General features: G+C 53.0%; 1 protein-coding gene across 5 annotated transcripts in view; it reads left to right on the forward strand.

Moving 5' to 3' along the window:
- The first annotated feature begins 426 nt into the window (after positions 1-426).
- The window catches only part of RPS6KA1 (ribosomal protein S6 kinase A1), a 43,061-nt gene continuing 26,661 nt past the window's right edge, over positions 427-16,826 (forward strand). For 2 of the 5 annotated variants that reach the window (XM_027443862.3, XM_027443869.3), the window contains exons 1-2: positions 427-483; positions 8,293-8,337. In XM_027443862.3, coding sequence (XP_027299663.2) covers positions 442-483; positions 8,293-8,337 — 87 coding nt within the window. In that variant the 5' untranslated portion in view covers positions 427-441. Of the gene's footprint in view, positions 484-1,711; positions 1,892-8,292; positions 8,338-16,826 lie in introns of those variants that run through there. The other 3 variants (XM_027443861.3, XM_027443867.3, XM_027443865.3) reach the window with 3 other exon arrangements.

A 16,826-nucleotide genomic window follows, 5' to 3' on the forward strand; every position in this document is an offset into this window, starting at 1 on the left:
GGGAAATGTCCTTTGTGCCTGTCCTTATGGCTTACCTGCCCCGCGTGGGTCTGCCACCCGGGTGGGAAGCTCCAAGAGCAGCAGAATGTCACCCAAGGGTCACATTCATGGAGCCTGGCATTGAGGCACAGCAGGTCACAAAGTGTCTCATTTTGTTCTCCTTACAGAAAACATCGAGAGAACCCTTTGCTACACACACTTCTCTTCATGTTCCCACCGCAGACCTGTTCAACATGCACGCAGAGCAGATAGAAATCCAGAAAGGGAGATGCGTTTTGCAATTAAATGTAGAAGGTAAGTGGGATGCCAGTATTGACATCATCGTGTTATTGATGCCATTTAAAACAGGTTCCAATCTGCAGCAGCTGGAGGATGGATGTAACCAGACGGCACACCGTGTCCCAGGCAATACGGGGAAATTACGGACAGCTTTGGAGCTGAATGAATAACTCTCCACGAGATCTGCTTCAGCTTGCACCAAAAGTAAGTGATGTGAGTTTAATTGGCTGTAACAGGGCCTGGTGGGTTTGTGTTACTGAACACCTTCATCTGGGACTCCAACACGGAGGGCACAGAGGGTGCTCTGCTCACAGGACTGGGAGGCAGCAGTTCCCAGGCTTGGCTCAAACACTTTCTGTCACCCTGGGAAATTTTTACACATGATTCCCCCATATGTGGAACAGATAACAGCCGAAACCACAGGCAGGTCCTGATGATGATTTACAGATTAGCTTAAGTGTTGTGAAGATTAACTGGAATTTTTCAGTGTTGTGCTCTGCCCTAATTGAGCTTTTTCTGAGTTCACTGCCCTCCCTGAACAGATTACAGGTTTAGGACTGTGCAGTGCTGGCTTCTTGGGACAGATGCCTGCAGAATGCAAAACCTGAGCTGTATGTGCTTTCACTTGGGCTCATTAAATGGTATTTCCAGCCACACCTTGATGAGGTCAACTCTTAGTGATGCACCCTTTCTAAAAGATTTTTTTATAACATTTCTGTAGCGAAACAAGAAAACACGATGCCCTGGGTTTTGGTAACTTTTTCCTGTGTGAGAAGCCTGGCAAAGCAGAACAGCGATTGTACACGAGCACTTGTGCTTAAGGCTCCTTTCCTTTGAGGATCTCCAGACAGTGTAGAAAGGTGGATGTGGGTGTTTTTAATCTGTTTTGCCAGGAACAGAAAGGGGAGAAGGGCCCTACAAGCAGCAGTGAGCAGTGACTCCCTGCTCATTTCAAACCTAAAATACAGATTTCCTAGAGACGTTTCCTGCTTTAAACAGAAATACAGATCATCTCTTACTGAGTTTACCCTCACAGCCTCTTCCTTGGGTAACGCCGTGTAGCACTGTGTGTACAGTGAGCCGGCTGCTGACTTCTGCAGCTCTAAAAACGAAGGATCCTTCCAGGACACAGCAGAGCTGGACGCTCAGGGCAGTGTACCTTGCAGCAGGTCTGCTGTTCGGGTGCTTTGGAGGATCTCCTCCCTAGCCAGTGCCTCACCACCACCTCCAACATCCCTTATGCCTACCGGGCACATCCCAAATTTACCAGCCCCCAAACCCTCCTCGCCTGGGGCACCTGCCCGGAGCCCTCCCGCAACTTCACCCCCCGATCCCCGGCAGCCCCCAGCCTCCCCCTTCCCCAAGCAGCCCCGGAGCCGTGCGGGCGGAGCGGCGCCGCCTTCCCCCGGCTCCCCCCCGGCCCGCCCCGCCCCGGCCCGCCCCGCCGCTCCCGGCCCGGCCCGGGGAGCCGGTGCCCAACGCGGGGCTCCGAGCCGAGCCGTGCCGAGCCGTGCCGAGCCCTGCGGGGCAATCCCAGCCCGCCGGCAGCATGCCGCTCGCCCAGCTGGCCGAGCCCTGGCCCAACATGGAGCTGGTGCATCTGGACACGGAGGTGAGCGGGGCACCGGCCCTTCCCGGGGGGGGCAGCGCCGCCCCCCCCCCACCCAGGGGGGCTCCGCGGAACAAAGGAGCGCCCGGCCGGCCTCCCTTTTCCCTTCCTTCCCTTCCTCCTTCTTTCCTTCCTCTCCTTTTTTCCTTCCTTCCCTCCGCTCCTGCCCCGCCGCTGCCCAGCCCCGCGGAGCCTCCCCGCGCGTTTCCCCGGAGGGCTGCGGGCAGGGCTGGGGGCTGGCTCCCGGCTCGGATCCGGGGGGGGCTGGAGATTGGCGAGAGCTGCTCCGGCTGCTCCCAGCCAAAGGGCTCAGCCTGCACGGCCCCGGGGCTGGGAGCGCCGGGGGCTTCATGGCTCCGCTGCTCGCCTTGCAAGGAACGATGAGTAACGTGTGAGTAGCGTGCACCTCTCTGCCCACCCAAACACAGGGGAAGGCTGGCCCTGCTGAAGGCCCCGGGAATAAATGCCTCTGATTTGGGGTTTTTCTCCTTAAGGTTTCCTTGCTGTCTGTCTGCCTAGAGCCAGCTGTCCTGGCAGGCCCGGGTGGCAGGTTCGGGGTACCCAGGCATGGCTCTGTTTTACTTTGCTGGATGTGTGCGCTTCCCTCTTGCTTTGCTCTTTGCCTTTAATGAAAGCTTCCAGCCCAGATGTGCAGGACGGTGCACAGCATCTGCCCACATCTGCAGCCTTGCCTCACAGCCATTTCGGCATAAAGGGACAGCTTGGAGCAGCTCTCACCCGCTGCAGAGCAGCCAGCTGAGGCAGTGTGCTCTGGCACTCTTTAGTTAAACATCTCCTAATCCAAATTGGAACTAGCCACTTCCCTGGAGGAGTGATAGGGGCGGTGTGGATTTTGTCCCAGGCGCTTTGCTCAGCCCCTGGTGCTCTCCCACTTGGCTGGATTGAAGGCTGTCACGCTCCCTTACCCCTCCTGTCACCCTTAGGGATGTCGTGGTGCGTAACTGCTCAGATCTGCTTATTCCTATTCAACATTTTCACTTGAGGGACCTTTGCTTAGAGCACAGGCAGCGTTTCACTAAGCACTGCAGCGCCAGCAGAAAGGTCTGCTGGCACCCAGAGGGGGGGCTGCCTGATCTTCATCAGCCAGATGCGGTGAGGTTCCCCCCCGGAGACTTCCCGGGGTGGGTGGGAGCCGTGCGGGGGGTCCCCGCGCTGCGGGCACGCATCTGGCACCAAGGTGCGGGCGCAGTGGGCTGAGGGCATCCGTTCTGAAGCATCGCTTGAGTCACGAGGATGTGTTTGTGCGGAAGGTGGGAGAGGATGGCAGTCCTGCAGCGACTTGATCGTCATTCCTGAGACCGCGTCACGTGCGCGGAGCCAGCCGGGTGTGCTGGGGTAGGTTGGAGCTGGATTACGGCGCTTTGTAATTGTGGTTTCTCTCTTCCGAAGCAGGAAGATAGCCTGGAAACTAGTCTTGTCATGGGAGGAAATGAACGCTAGTGCCCAGGGCGATAAATGCCATCGGTGAGATTCATTTACTGCCTAATCCCGGGTCTCAGGTGCCCGGCAGCCGGCTGTGTCAACATCACGAGATCTCTTGACCGGAACAGTGGGGGGCCCGCTGCGTTTGTCAGCCAGAGTCAGTTGTGAAGATCGTGGCAGCACCAAGAACGATTTTCCCACTGCGTTAGTTAACAGGTGTGTTAACTGTAAACGGAAATTTCAGGGCCTGCCTTCCCCCAGCTCACCTTGAGCAGAGCTCTAGGTCAGCTCCAGGGTCGGGAGCAGCTTGCAGGTGATATTTCTGAAGGTCAGTGTCTTTACATCTCAGTGCCACCCCAAACGGGCTGTTAGCAATTTAGTTCCCCGAGGCTCAAGGTGAGCAGGTACGTGTGCTGGATTCCAGCGAGGAAGATAACACACGGGTAGTTTCACCTCTGAGCCTGGCTGTCACCCCCTGGGCCAGATGTTGCTGTGCTCCTTCAGATTCTCCAGCCTGTTTGCAAACTGCAGCGAGGGACTTAGGCTTGGTGGGGTTTGTTTTTACCTTGTGAAGTTAAAGTCACCGATAGCAGAGGCCCGAGCAGAAAGTTTTAACCTCTCCCGGGCAAGGTGGTACCACGGAGAAATGCAAGAGACTTTTCTGGAATGTCAGTTACGTAAATTGCCTGGGATCCTTGCCATCGAGGTCTGAAACCGGCTTCCTCGAACCTTTGCTTTCTGAGTCACAGAAAGGTGCTGTCACCGTGCTGGTGGAGGCATCAGACCTATTGTTTCAGATTTGGGGTTTTTCCACTGCGCTTCCCGAGCGGTTGCTGCTGGGCACCGGTCACAGCTGGCGCCTGTTGTCCCAGCCTGCTGGGAGTGGGTGGCAGTGGGAGCAGGAACAGATCGGCTGCAGGAGACAAGTCCCTCTGTCCCGGGCACTGAGCTCGCTTCATAATACTTCTTCATTCCCTCTTCCCTCAGAAGCTTGTATTATTCGGAATATTGCTTATGTAGTAGAAAAATCTGGCTGGGGCAGAGTACGAGTGACAGAGCGGAGTTGAATGACTTCATCACCATAGCGATGGAAACTGTCATCTGGGCTATGCCTTTCTTTAAACTCTTCTCTTGTTACACAAACATACAGCAACACAACTGACGTGGGATTACGACAAACCCAACCACTTCAAGCTAATTATTTTTGCCTGTATCATCCTTTATTGAGCAGAAGCTATTCATGAGTAACTATCTTTTTCAAGCATCTTAGCTGAACAGTGCATAAAACAGTGATCAAAGATACGGGAGGAAGCCAAGTGCCTTATGTCTCTGATATGCCTCATGCAGACTCTCCTCGGTCTGGACTGTGTGAGTTCTGCAGAAAAGAGCTGGAGATCTTCATTTTTTTGCAGAATTCTTTCGTTTCTGTGAAGTGCAACAGGCAAGATCCACTTAAAAATAGAAATGAAACGTCTTGTTCTTGTGTCAAATGAGCAGAAGCTCTGGGGTGAAGGGTTTCTTCCCCTGCTGCTGCCTGCTTGAATGTTTCACCCTTCATCAAAGGGGGGGAGAAGGAGCACCCGTGGTACCTGCTCCCCGTGGCTTATATCTGGGTGTCTCGGAAGTGAGCAGCCAAAACCTAGAGGTCCAGAAATAGCAGCAGGCTGCCTGGCTGAGCAGAGCTGTCGATAATCCAGGCTGACTTGTGCTGATGGTGCTAACTATAGAGCACAGGCCTTGATGGCAGCAGGAGTGGGCACAGGCGCGCGTGGTCCTGCCAGGGGTGAGACTTGTCCTGGTTTCAGATGAGAGCAGCGGTGGCTTGTTCTGTATATTGCTCCTCCCTGTGCTGCAGATTATGTGGAATTAAAGGGATTTAAAATGCAAGATGCCCTAAGATAAATATCTCCAGGTTCAGCCAGGCTGGCAGTTATGTAACTGAATACTCTTCTTTCCTGGTACACTTTTCTGCATGCCACGAAGAAAAGTTCTTAGAGCAGCGTGTGCATGGTAGGGCCTTTGCATTAACTCCCAGACAGCCTCAGCTAGAGGTGCCCTAGCTGCCGGGCTGCCACCCCGCGTGGCCATCAGATGAGCTCTGCAATCACCGTGTCCCTCGGCCACGGAGCGGTGCTGGCTGGAAAGCCACAGGGACAGCGCGTGGCCCCTGGTGAGGCACGTGGGACCAAGCCCTGCTCGGTCTGCGTCGGCTCCTTGCTGCCGTGGGCACCCAAGGGAAGGCGCCGTGCCTCCCTCCTGCAGCAGGTGCTGCCTGCAGGGAGCCCGTGGGGGTTGCTTTCCCAGCAGGACATCGAGGCTGCTCCTTTCCAAGCAGGAGAACAAGGTGCTGGAAGAGCGGCTGTGGCACAATCGGAGGCAAACACACATGAACTCGCTACCATGCTGTGCGTGGTATGCAGGGGGAGTGCAGGAATACAGCATTTTAAAGAGACAGACGTCAAACCCAGAAACCCTCCAACTATTTCAGCTCTCCTCGTGCTGCAGCAAATAGCCGTATGTTATCCTGCGAGGTGGTGAGTGGAGTTGGGAGCATGTTTCCATCGTGGAAGCTTACAAACGGCTCTCGAATCCCATATGAGGGCATAAAGGCTCTGTTTCTTCTCTCGGGTAGAAGGAAAACACTTGGCTATAAATACTGCAATTCTCTCCTTACAAATCCATCCAACATCAGCTCGAGAACGTGACTGTTGCATTAGGAGCTTCGTCTCGCTAAGGCCACGGATTTACGTGCCCAGGAAGCCTCCCTAGAACGGCCACTGTTCTGTTTGTTTCCACGTCCCTTCCGTTCCCAGGTAGGATCAATTGTTATCAGCAGCAAGTGCACAGAACAAGTGTCCCTCGGGGTAGGGAGCTGATGAACTGCCGCGCTCAAAAGCTCTGGCAGGTCCTGGTGTCTCCCAGCTCAGCCCCGACGCTGAGGGCTCGAACAGACCCTGCCTTTGCTTGCCAGATGCTGGTCTTCCCAGGGGAATAAAAGAGCTCGTCCCATGCATCAACTCATCCCCTCTCCTGACACGTGCCTTGTAGATCTGCTCTCCAGACCGTGAGCCAGGCAGTATTTCTCTGTCTGACATGGAAATCGTACTTCTTATGGGACTCGAGCTGTTTGAGACATAAACAGCCCTCCCAGGGCTATGGTTTTGATTAGCAGCAACTTACAAATTGTTGATCAGTGACAGCTGAGCCAGTAAACACGAGCATGTTTCCAAGTCTGGCTGTCTTCAGCACGGTGTCTCCCCCTCTTCGTGGAGCATATACATAAACATAAACTCTTACTTCATTTCTTAGATATTCGGTGTGCTAATGTCACTAACAGCTCTGTGTAAACATCAGGGCTGTGTTCCTCTGGAAGAGCTTGGTGCGTGGCGGTGTGCGATGACTTCATTTCAGTTGTTGCCTGAAAATCCTAGGAGCTCAAACCCCGTTGTGAGTGGCACTAAGGGGACTTGGGGAGCTCAGAGTAACTCTGTATAACGTAAATGTTGCAGGGCCAGCATCAGGCTGGGGCAGGTCTTCCTTCCCCTAGCTGGTGTGGTGTTCTCTGCTCAGCTCTTCTGGGAGCTGCTGCAGGTTGTGCTGGCTGGGCTGAGTCGGGAGAGGAGAGAGCTGAACAGGAAGACCCATGGAGATGGGTGGCTGTGGTTTGAGTTATCTGAAAACCACGCTTGTACAGGAATTGAGCTCTTCAGTGCTCCATCCTTCATTACAAGCTAGCTGCAAGCAGGTACCCAAGCAGTTTAAACACAGCACTGATGACCTCCTATGGAAAGAAGGAGAGTGGAAGCACCGAGTGAATGTTGTAGGAAGAGAGCACAACATCACAAGGAGGTTTTCCCAGTGGCCCCAAAGCTCCCTGAAAGTCAGCAAATGCAAGTTTTCCCTTAAAGACAGTGAAACTCAAACATTCAACTAGGAATCTGAGGCTGAAATACAAATGTGTTGTGCCTCTTTTCTCGGACTGTAAGATCTAAAGAGAAGTGAATAAATTTGCGTTGTTCTTCCAGGTAAAGTGAGGGTTTCTGTGATTTTTTGGAGCCTGAGACGAGTGCAAATAAATGTCAAAGGAAAATCATCGTGCCCTTGTTTTTCTCCCTAGTCTGCAGAAACCCTTTTGTACACGCTTACCCTGCTCCCAGTATCTCCAAGTAAATCCCACCCACTTCTGCTCCTGCTTCTGCTGGCTCCTCCAGGCACGGTGCTGTGCTGAACCTGATACGCCTGCGGTTCAGCGCTGAGTGTGACTGGCCCGGTGCCACTGCAGGCAGCTCAGGTCACCTGTTGTGACTTTGTACAGAGCCCCAGCAACAGAAGCTTGACTTGCAGGCCAAAGGTGGCCTGAAGCCAGGTGGTGCCGATTTCCTGCAGTGATACCAGCTGTGATAAGGTAATAAATTACTGATAAAAGCTCATATTAAAAAACAATCCGAAGGCAAAATGGCTGTGAGGCTGTAAATTGCATGCTAGCACTGCTGTCCTGTCTTCACCTGATTTCCCCTGCTTGCTTCTTCGTGAGTCCCGGAGTGACAGGGGAGTGCTGGAGGTGGGGTAGTGCGACCGCACCGCTGGGTTTCTGTCTCTGGAGCAGTCCCTGCAGCACACGCAGCTGGGAGTGGGACTCCTGTACACACCAACCCGGGTGTCTGTGCCTGAGGAGTGCAGGGATGGTGCTGACCCCACAAGCAATTGCAGCCCTAATTGCAGACTCCCTGGGCAAGAGGCTTTGTTTACACAACTGCTTTTTTTTTTTTTTTCCGTGGCAGAGTCTTTTGCTGTGTCACCAAGATGCAAGGGAAGAGTTCAACCCTCTTGTACAGTGTCTGAAAGTGGCATCCCCCTGTTTGTCCAGCACAAAATGCTCTCAGAGCAAAGAGGCTCCAGGGGGTGTGAGAGGAGTGCTCCGTGCCTGGTGTGTGCTAACAGCAGGTTCTCTTCCTTTGCAGAATGGGCAGGCTGCTCCAGAAGAAAGTGGGAATCCTCCATCCAAGGTAAAAATGCAGCAGGGTTAAGTCTTTCACTCATCCCTCTGAGCTGCATGTGGTGTGTGAGCTGACTTGGTGAATGGGTTGGGGAAGGCTATTTTTAAATCCTGTAAGCTGCTGCTTTGTAATCTGGCTGAGCGCATGCAGGAGCGTGAGGGACTGGAGCAAAGGAAGAGGAAAGCCAAGCCCTCTTTCCTCCTGTCCCTTTGGTCATCCAAAATATCTGGGAAGTTTCCCAAAGGGCCACCTGAGTCTAGCACACCGGAGGTGGACTAGCAGCTGTAGAGGAGGGCCAGCAGTGAGAATCCCTGGGGTGTCTCAGTGCCATATTTACACGCTTCTCTGTTGAGATCTTGCCAGGTGGGGTGAGAAATGCAAGAGTATTTGATGGGTTTGGCACAGCTGCCCATGCAGAGTGCCTGGTTTCTGTTTATTCTCTTGCCCTGGTGGAGCTAGGAGAAGCTCCACACCTGTCACGTTGCCCTCTGCATCCCCATTATCAGCAGCAGGGAGTGGTAGAGGGGATTGATCTGCTGTCTTCCTGCTCCCCACATGAGCAACGTGATGTTGAAGGACGTGATTACTCCGATATGAGCCCTCTCCAAGTACAAGACTGAGGACTGATGTTATTAACACGGGTATTTCCTACCAGTGCACACTGAGCCTTTACTTCTCTGTCCTGCAAGACACTGTAGGGCAGAAGGGCAGCAAAACAGGAATTTCAGTGCCCTAATAGCACAAGCCTTTCAGTATTTCCTTTTCTGATACGCACACGCTGTAATTATGAAGAATGACTCCATGTTTGATTTGGCTTGGGGACCTTGCTGAATGGCCTGTCTAGAGTTTGTCCCATTCTTTACACCCAATGAGTGCCCCGTGGCAGTTTGTCTCTGAATCACTGTTCATGCTAAAGGCCATGGAGGCTTCCTGTGTTGTTTCTCAGTTACCATAATGTTTGTAGTAAAAGAAATTTAAGCATAAAACAACCGGCTACTTTTCAGCTAGTTCTTTCCCAGAAGTTTACGCTGAACTTCTAGTATTGCCACTGCATCTCCACTACCTGTTCTGCTTTCCTGGGCTAGCTGTTGGGCACATTTCCAGTGGCCTGCAGGAAATGTGGGACGGGTCAGATGAACTCGGGTCAATGCCACTGCACTTCTCTCCCCTGAGCATAATGGTTTTATGGTTCTTCACTGCGCCTGTGTCTCTGGCACGGAAGAAAATCTGCATCTCGTTTGGTTAGATTCCAGCTGGGCTTCTAAAACTCAAGACTTCGCCTGTTTCATCTTCAAACACTTGGCTAAACTGCCCTCCCGTGAAAGTGGCTGAAGGATGCTGCTTTAAAAACAGTTGAAGACTTTTTTTTTTTCTTCGAAGGACGTCGCTGGGACAAAGCCTGGCTGAACCCAGTCATAGATACAGCCCCTCAAAAAGATCATGAAATAAGAACCAAAAAGCACGTGGGCTTTTCTTCGCCTTTTCTGTGTCTTCGTCTGTCCCTCCGTGAGACATGTGTCAAGGTCCCGTTGCAGCTGAGGAGCCTGGAGCAGAGAAGCAGACAAGTTGTCCAACATCCCGCAGCAGGCTGGGAAGGGAACCACAAGAGCTTTGTGCTGTGTGCAGGTGTCCTGCTGTGCACTTTTCCAAGGCCCCATGGCCCAAATGCTTGTGAGCAGCGTCTGACAATCCCATTTTCGGTAACTTTTCAATGTGTGAAGCCCTGCTACGCGCTCCTGAAATAACCTCTGCCGCATTTTCCAAGTTTGTACAAGGTGTATATGTTCTACCAGCGCAAAGACAAATGAAATCCCTCCTATAAACACATACCTTAAACTTCAGGGCCAACTGGCGCTTGGAGCCAGCTCTGATGCTCCGGAGGGGGACGCAGGCAGGCAGCTAGCTCGGTATCTGTGTATTTTTCTGTTCGCTTGGGAGCAGACGTCAGCAATCTGGTGCTGACTCCTGCTTTTTACCTACAGCAAGGACTAAAGAAGGAGAACTAAGCAGCGGTAAACATCTGAGGTTGTGTACTTGCGAGCTGAAAGTTGCTCAGGGTCTTCTAGCTGTGCGTAAGGACAAGAGGCACCTTTATCCCACGTTTGTACTTGTGATCCTCTTGCGGCTAATTCTGTGATCTCTTCTAAAAATAGAAAAAAGCAGCAACAGCGGCCATTCCTCAACGCCCACACGAGTGCCATGCCTCCTCCTGTCCCCATAAGCAGGATGCTGCCAGAAGTAAAATCTTTATTTGCTTGGGCAACAACCAAAGAAACTCTGAAAAGGAGGAAGTCCAAGAGTTCCTCAAAAGAGTTGGGAACTTGGCAGCTGGCAGCACAAGACCGCTGCAGCCTGATGCCTGCCTCATCTCTCTCCCACCTCGCTGCTCCTGTTGGACATTAGGGCCTTTGGGCATGAAACACAAAGGAATGGTCACTGCAGATGCAGCGAGGGGCTATTTTGGGCCAGGCTGCCTGTGGTGTGGGAATAGCCCGATATTTTCTGGTTGCCTTTGTAGCTGCAGCTCCGCTTCCTTCCCGGGACAGCTGGTGTGTTTCACAACAACTTCTGGCTTTTATTCCCGCGTGGCTTCCCACCTTTCAAGAACAATTGTGGTACACAAGTCCCTGCAAGCATCATACCCTGGTGAGTTTATCTGAGTATCTTGGAAATGCCTGCAAGATCCTACAGGTTGGGCAGAGCGTTATCCAGAGCAGCTGCCTCCCCTTGCGTGGTCATGGGGGAAAGGAGCCTGGTTCTGCAGTCAGGGCATCCCAACAGCATTCCAGCTCTGTGGCCATGGGAATCCCAAGCCAAACCTTCTCCTGACAGCGAGCACAATCCTAAATTGCTAATGTCTGGATCTTTGCTTATCTGGACGTTCCCAGTGTGTATCTGTTAGAACAGTTTGCAGTCTGCCGAGCAGTCCTGGACACATCCTTAAAACCAGAGTGCTAACCCAGCTGTGTTGAGCAGGAGGTCTGTGGAAAAGCTAGGTGTGAGGATGTCTTTTTTAACATCTCTCCTTTGGCGAGGGTGTTTCACACAGTTTAAATTTGATATTGGCTTTATGATAGCAGCAGTGCAGTCAGCACAGTGTTTTGGTGCAGCTTCTGTGGTCAGCAGCAGAACATGAGGGCTCGTGCCGTGCTCTCAGAAGCTGCTCTGTGCCAGGGGCTAATTGCCAGCCCTGTTTGTTGGTCTTTTGGTATGGAATCTCATTCTCTCCTATGTTCTCTAGATTTTAATTGTCAGGTAGGCTGAAGATTTGTCCTTGTTCAGCTGGGGATTGGCAGCAGAAGGCTTGAATTGAGTGGAAAAATGGAAACTCTGATAATTGGGGCTTTACAGCGTGCTCTGCAGCCAGTTTGGCTGAGGGGTGAGCATGTACTCCATGAAGGTGCCAAGCGTGAGGAATTGTACGTAAAAGCACAACACCCAATTAGCGAAATCACTTCATAATGAAGAGCAGAGGAGGGGATTTGCAGTGTTGAGTGTGCCCACTCTCTCTCTCTGGAGGTGCAGGCTGGGAGTGCTGATCAGCTTGTTCTTGGGTGTTAATCACAGGGCGCAGTGGAACCTGGGGAGGTGAATGAGTAACCTCTGCCAGCTCTGCTGTGCGCCATAAAAGAGACCTTTGAGACAGGAGCGAGGACCTGCTCTGCTCTGCATGCCAGGCACGAGGTGCCCCACCTGGCCAGGCAGCAAACCCCAGCAGGAAGGCAGCAAGGGGGAGCACACAGCTCTTACCCAGATCTGGATAACTCCTCCAGCTGATAACTCCTCCAGCTGATCCATCCCCATGTCCTGACCAGGTAAAGCCTGCAGGAGGATCGTCCTCTGCATCATCTCCAGCAGGGGAAGCTAAAGGCAGAAGCTGAGGACGTGGACTTGCTGGGTCAGAGAAATACCTGCACTGTCAATGTTAACACTAGTTTGTGTCGTTGTGGGTGAAACACCCGGTTGTAAAGCTCCAGTGATGGCAAAGGAGAGTCGCTATCACAGCTCTGAATACTCCCGAAGAATTACTCTTTGGGATGATTGAAGGAATCGTAGCCATCTACCTGACAGCTGAAAGACACGGAGGCTGCTCTGTTCCTGTCCTTGTGTGCTTTGATAGCAGCAAGCTGCTGTTAGAAATAAGGCTGGTTCCTGATTTTGTCGGGGTTTCTGTGCACCTGCTGAGGTGCTTGAGCCCAGCTGCTCGCTGCCACCCACAAACTGGATGTGCAACGGTTTCTTGCAGGCTGCTGGTGAGGAATCCTGCTCTGACCTCTGGGCACAAGCAGAATTTTTCATGTTCCTCCAGGGGAAGTCTGTTGCTGCACCATCACGGCATAGTGTGTTAGTGCTTGGTCATAGCTCTGGTTCCCAGCAGCACTCTGCCTCTTGCTGCTTGGCTTCACTGCCTGTGTGGCAGAACATCCTGGGACAGCTTTTGGAGCTGCATCCCCAAGTGGGTGGCCAGAGGGGACAAATCCTGCGTGCCCCACTAGTGTCCAGGTGACGGAGGGCTCTTGTTGCTGCATGCTGTCAGCATTGCAGGCGAACCCTTACTCCAGGCTGAGCACGGATCTTGTTGGAAGCCCAGTGGTGTGTGAGCCTCAGCGCAGGACACGACTCCAATTGCAGCCTCTTAAAATGAAAGGTTTTAAAACAAACAAGTGAAATGCTCTTCTTTGAAACGGAGACCTGGTGTGTTTGTACAGCTGTTGCTGTTTTCTCCAAGAATTAGAGAGCTATCGAATGTGGGAAGAGATGGATATCTCAGCACATCCCTTCTCTGCCCAGTGCCCCTCTTGGTTGCTTCCAGCCTCTTAGCAAAGAATTCTCTTGCTGGGTTGGACCCCAAGACCTGGCGTAACCTGGTGGGAGCAGAACATCTTAGCGCTGCCTGGCAATCTGCCTTCCCCTCTCCACCACGAGGACTAGCTGCAGCCATCGCCGCTCTTTCAACGTGCTGCTCCTCAGCCTGTCAGTGGTGAGGCTCTGGGTTTGAGCCGGCTGCTCCGTGTTGTCAGTGGAGGTAATCAAGTGGGTTTGTTTTTAATGTGATGCCTGACAGCTGCCTGCCTCGGTCCTGCCAGAACGTTTTCTCTTCGTCCTTGGTGAGGCCGGGCGATGGTTACCAGCAAGCTTCTGAGCTCTTTCAAAAAACATAACAAATAAACGCCTGTTTGAGGAGCAGAGTCTCTGATGAGCTGCAGACTCTAATGAATAATTGAAGAGGGGTCAGCTTACAGGACTTGCACAGGAGGAATGCAGCGAAGGCTGCAGAGCTCGCGAGCAGCACTCTAACAGCCCTCCTGCACATCACACCCCGCAGAGCTCTGACTGATCACAACTGCTCTGCCCTCTCCTTTTCCACTTCCATCCCCCTCAGGGGTTAACAGAAACTGCCTCAGATTCTGCATCCGGGAAGCCTCTTTAACTGGAGGGGAAAAAGAAAAAGCACCTCTTGTACTGTACGCCGTACCTGGAGGAAACATGTGTCATCCATCTGCCCCCGGAGGCAGCCTGTGTCATCCATCTCCCGGTGAGAGTTCAAAGGGGTGAATCCTCCTGAGCCTGCAGCAAACCGAGGGATCCTCCTGCCATCCTCCCCTCAGCCACGTGTCTCAGGATGGAGCTGTGGGGGCAGACGGGTGCATTTTGCAGGGGGCAGAGAGGGCACTGGAGTGGAGTCAAGTTCTTTGTGTTCCTGGGAGGAAACGTGAGCAAAGCCAGAGCTCTGCCTGCGCTTCTCTGGAGGGTTAGGGGAGCCGTGTGCTCATCACCCTGATAGAGGGAAAGGGAAAGGTAGAAAGAAACTGGCCCCAGACGATGGGATGGGGGCTGGAGTGGTGGCAGCTGCCTTTGTGCAGGCAGACAGCAGTGCTGGTGCTGAAGAGGACCCCAAAGAGCTCAAACTGAAGAACTGAAAATCTTAAAGATTTTGGAAAGGGCGCAGAGCAGACCCGGGTCTCTGGAGCATGCCACCCTGGCCAGGTGTTCCTAAGCACAGAGCTGCGAGTCTCACTCCGGGTTTGCTGGAGGGTAACCGGCTTCATCACTGGCTCAGAGGCACATCTGAGATTCCTCCAGCCCTTCCTCTTCCCCTTTGCCCTTAGTAAGAGCTACTCGCTTGTTTGCCTGGCACTGCCTCCGCGGTGAGGAAAGCAGAGGCACTCTCCCAGCTGGCTGGGCTCAGGAGAAACTCCAGCTGATCTCACTGCTCTGAGGCAAAAAGGGTTTACCCGAATGCAGCACGAAATCTGGGCCCGTCCCTCGCCAGTCGCGGAGTGCACATCCAGGAAACGTCCCCCACACCTTCAGGTACAGCGAACGAGGGCACCCATCCCTCGTTTGTACTTGAAACCTAGACTTCAGCAAAGCTGCTGCCACGGGTCAAGGGATCCTGGCTTGCCTGCCAGCAGAGTGGTTTTGTGCTCCCGTAAGCACTCCGGGATGTGGTGGGATCGATTCCCTCGCTGTGAGAGGTGTGTTCAGCTGCTCCGGCTCGGGCTGGCCTGCTTACAGAGGAGGAATATGCGGGATCTGGTGACAGAAAGGGGGAGGCGATGTCTGTGCGCTGTCAGCAGGCCACCAAGGAGCACGGTGTGCTAAAACAGACGGGGCTCGTGTGCTTGTGGTGTTTGGGGGTCCTGCTTCTCCTGGGCCAGCTTGTGTGGGCCGTGCTGGGAGAGGGGAGCCATGGGTCTCGGCAAGGGCAGCGGGGAAAGAAAGAAAGAAGCTCCTTAAAGTAGCAGTTTTTGTGTATGTGAGAAACAGGATGAGATATTCCTGCTATTCAAGGTGTCTGTAATTCCTCTACTGTGATATTTGGGAAGGGGAAGGCTGGAAATCTTCATTTTATGCCATCCTGGCCCAGGGACCCGGAGCAGGAGCGTGCCTTGTGGCATGGCCAAGCAGTGGAGGGATTGGTTGCTGGCTGCCACAGTATTTTTTTTTTTCAAGTCAGATGAAAAACTGTGCTTTGCCGTGGCAGGCTCTCATCCTGCACGTTCTCACAAGGGTGTCAGTACCACACACCTCGGGGTGTGTTTTCGATGTGGTTTTGATTTTAAGCCACCATCTGAGCGTGTGAAACTTTACTTTCAATTTGTCGTTCCTGGGGGACAGGACAGGGGTGGGTGCTTTCGGTGTACCCAAACCTGGGACTCACCAGGCAAAGGCTCCAGCAAGACCTGAGACTTTCACATCTTGCAAGAAGAAAACTGCCCACAGCCTGTGTTGTGGGAGGAGTGTGGAATTCCGGCATTCCTGCAATAGAGAATAGTTTCCACAGCCCACGATAACTCCAGGGGCAGCGATCTCGGTCCGCGTTGTGCAAGCAGCGCTGTATTTTCCAGTTGGGTTACAAAGAGCCTGCCCGTTCAGCACTGAAAGCAGCACAACTGCATCGGGCATAGGTGGAGGATAGTGCTTCAGGGCTGCTGCCTAGGAGTTGTATTCCTCATTTAGAGAAACCTGGGTCGTGGTATTCTGCTTTTACCACCATCATCAGCACATAAATTGATCTGAGCTTGGTGAGGATTAACAGACTGACTCCTCTCCTCCTTGCCTGCAAGCAGAATCCGTAGGGCTGCAGGAAAGGCTCGCAGTATCCTTTGCACTTTTCTATACGGGAACCAATTTGTCCTTTAGAAGCTGCACGATTAAGTAGTTCCTTATCTCCCAGCAGTTGAAGGTGTTTTCCTCTCTGGTATCTCATTTTGCTGGGTGCAGAGTCCTGCCCCCTGCCAGTGCTCTTCTTGCAGCTGCAGCTCCGCGGCTGGCTGCAGTGGCACCAGGGAGCTATCGGAAAGTCTCCAGGTTTTGGGCAGATCTTTTGCCTGAGCTTGTATCTTTATCCCAATCTGTTCCTCGTCAGCTGATCCTGGCCAGCTGTGGCTTGTGCCTGGAAAGGGTGGAGAGATTTTATTAGTGTTTTTATTTTTTTTTTTTTAAGGCTTGCAGGATCTGGTGCCAGAATCTCTTCCCTTGGAGAGGGCCAGGAGCAGGGAAGAGATGGTGGAGTGCAAGGGGCATCCTTGTGCCTGAGGCTCTCTGCTCTGTCTCCCCTCTGTCCCACAAGGGACCTGACCTCTGGCATTAGGCAGATATTTTGGTGCTCCTGGTCAGATGAGTCAGGCAGCAGCAGAGCAGGTCAGCAAGGATGTTGTGAAGCAGGAGGGCTTGCCCTGCTGTGAGAGCTCTGCTGGCAGGCCAAATTCTGGCTCCTTCCTTCCGCCTCAGCCTTTGGTGGAGAAAACACCTTATTCCTTAACCAACTCCTAAATTCCCCATCTTAGGGGTGCCGGATGTTCCGACGAAGGTATTTATGAAACGATCCCTCTCTGCTTTTCAGAAATGTGCTTTGGGCTTTGAAGAAGCTCTGAGTGCCACCTGCTGGAGCGTGCCCGGCCGGGGAGCCTGCGGCAGGGCAGCAGGGGTGCCTCCGGGCCCTGCCACTTGCTCAGCCCCTTTCTGGTGGTGACACAGCCCAAGCTGCACGC

The sequence above is a fragment of the Anas platyrhynchos genome, chromosome 24, assembly GCF_047663525.1.
Source record: "Anas platyrhynchos isolate ZD024472 breed Pekin duck chromosome 24, IASCAAS_PekinDuck_T2T, whole genome shotgun sequence".
NCBI lineage: Eukaryota > Metazoa > Chordata > Aves > Anseriformes > Anatidae > Anas > Anas platyrhynchos.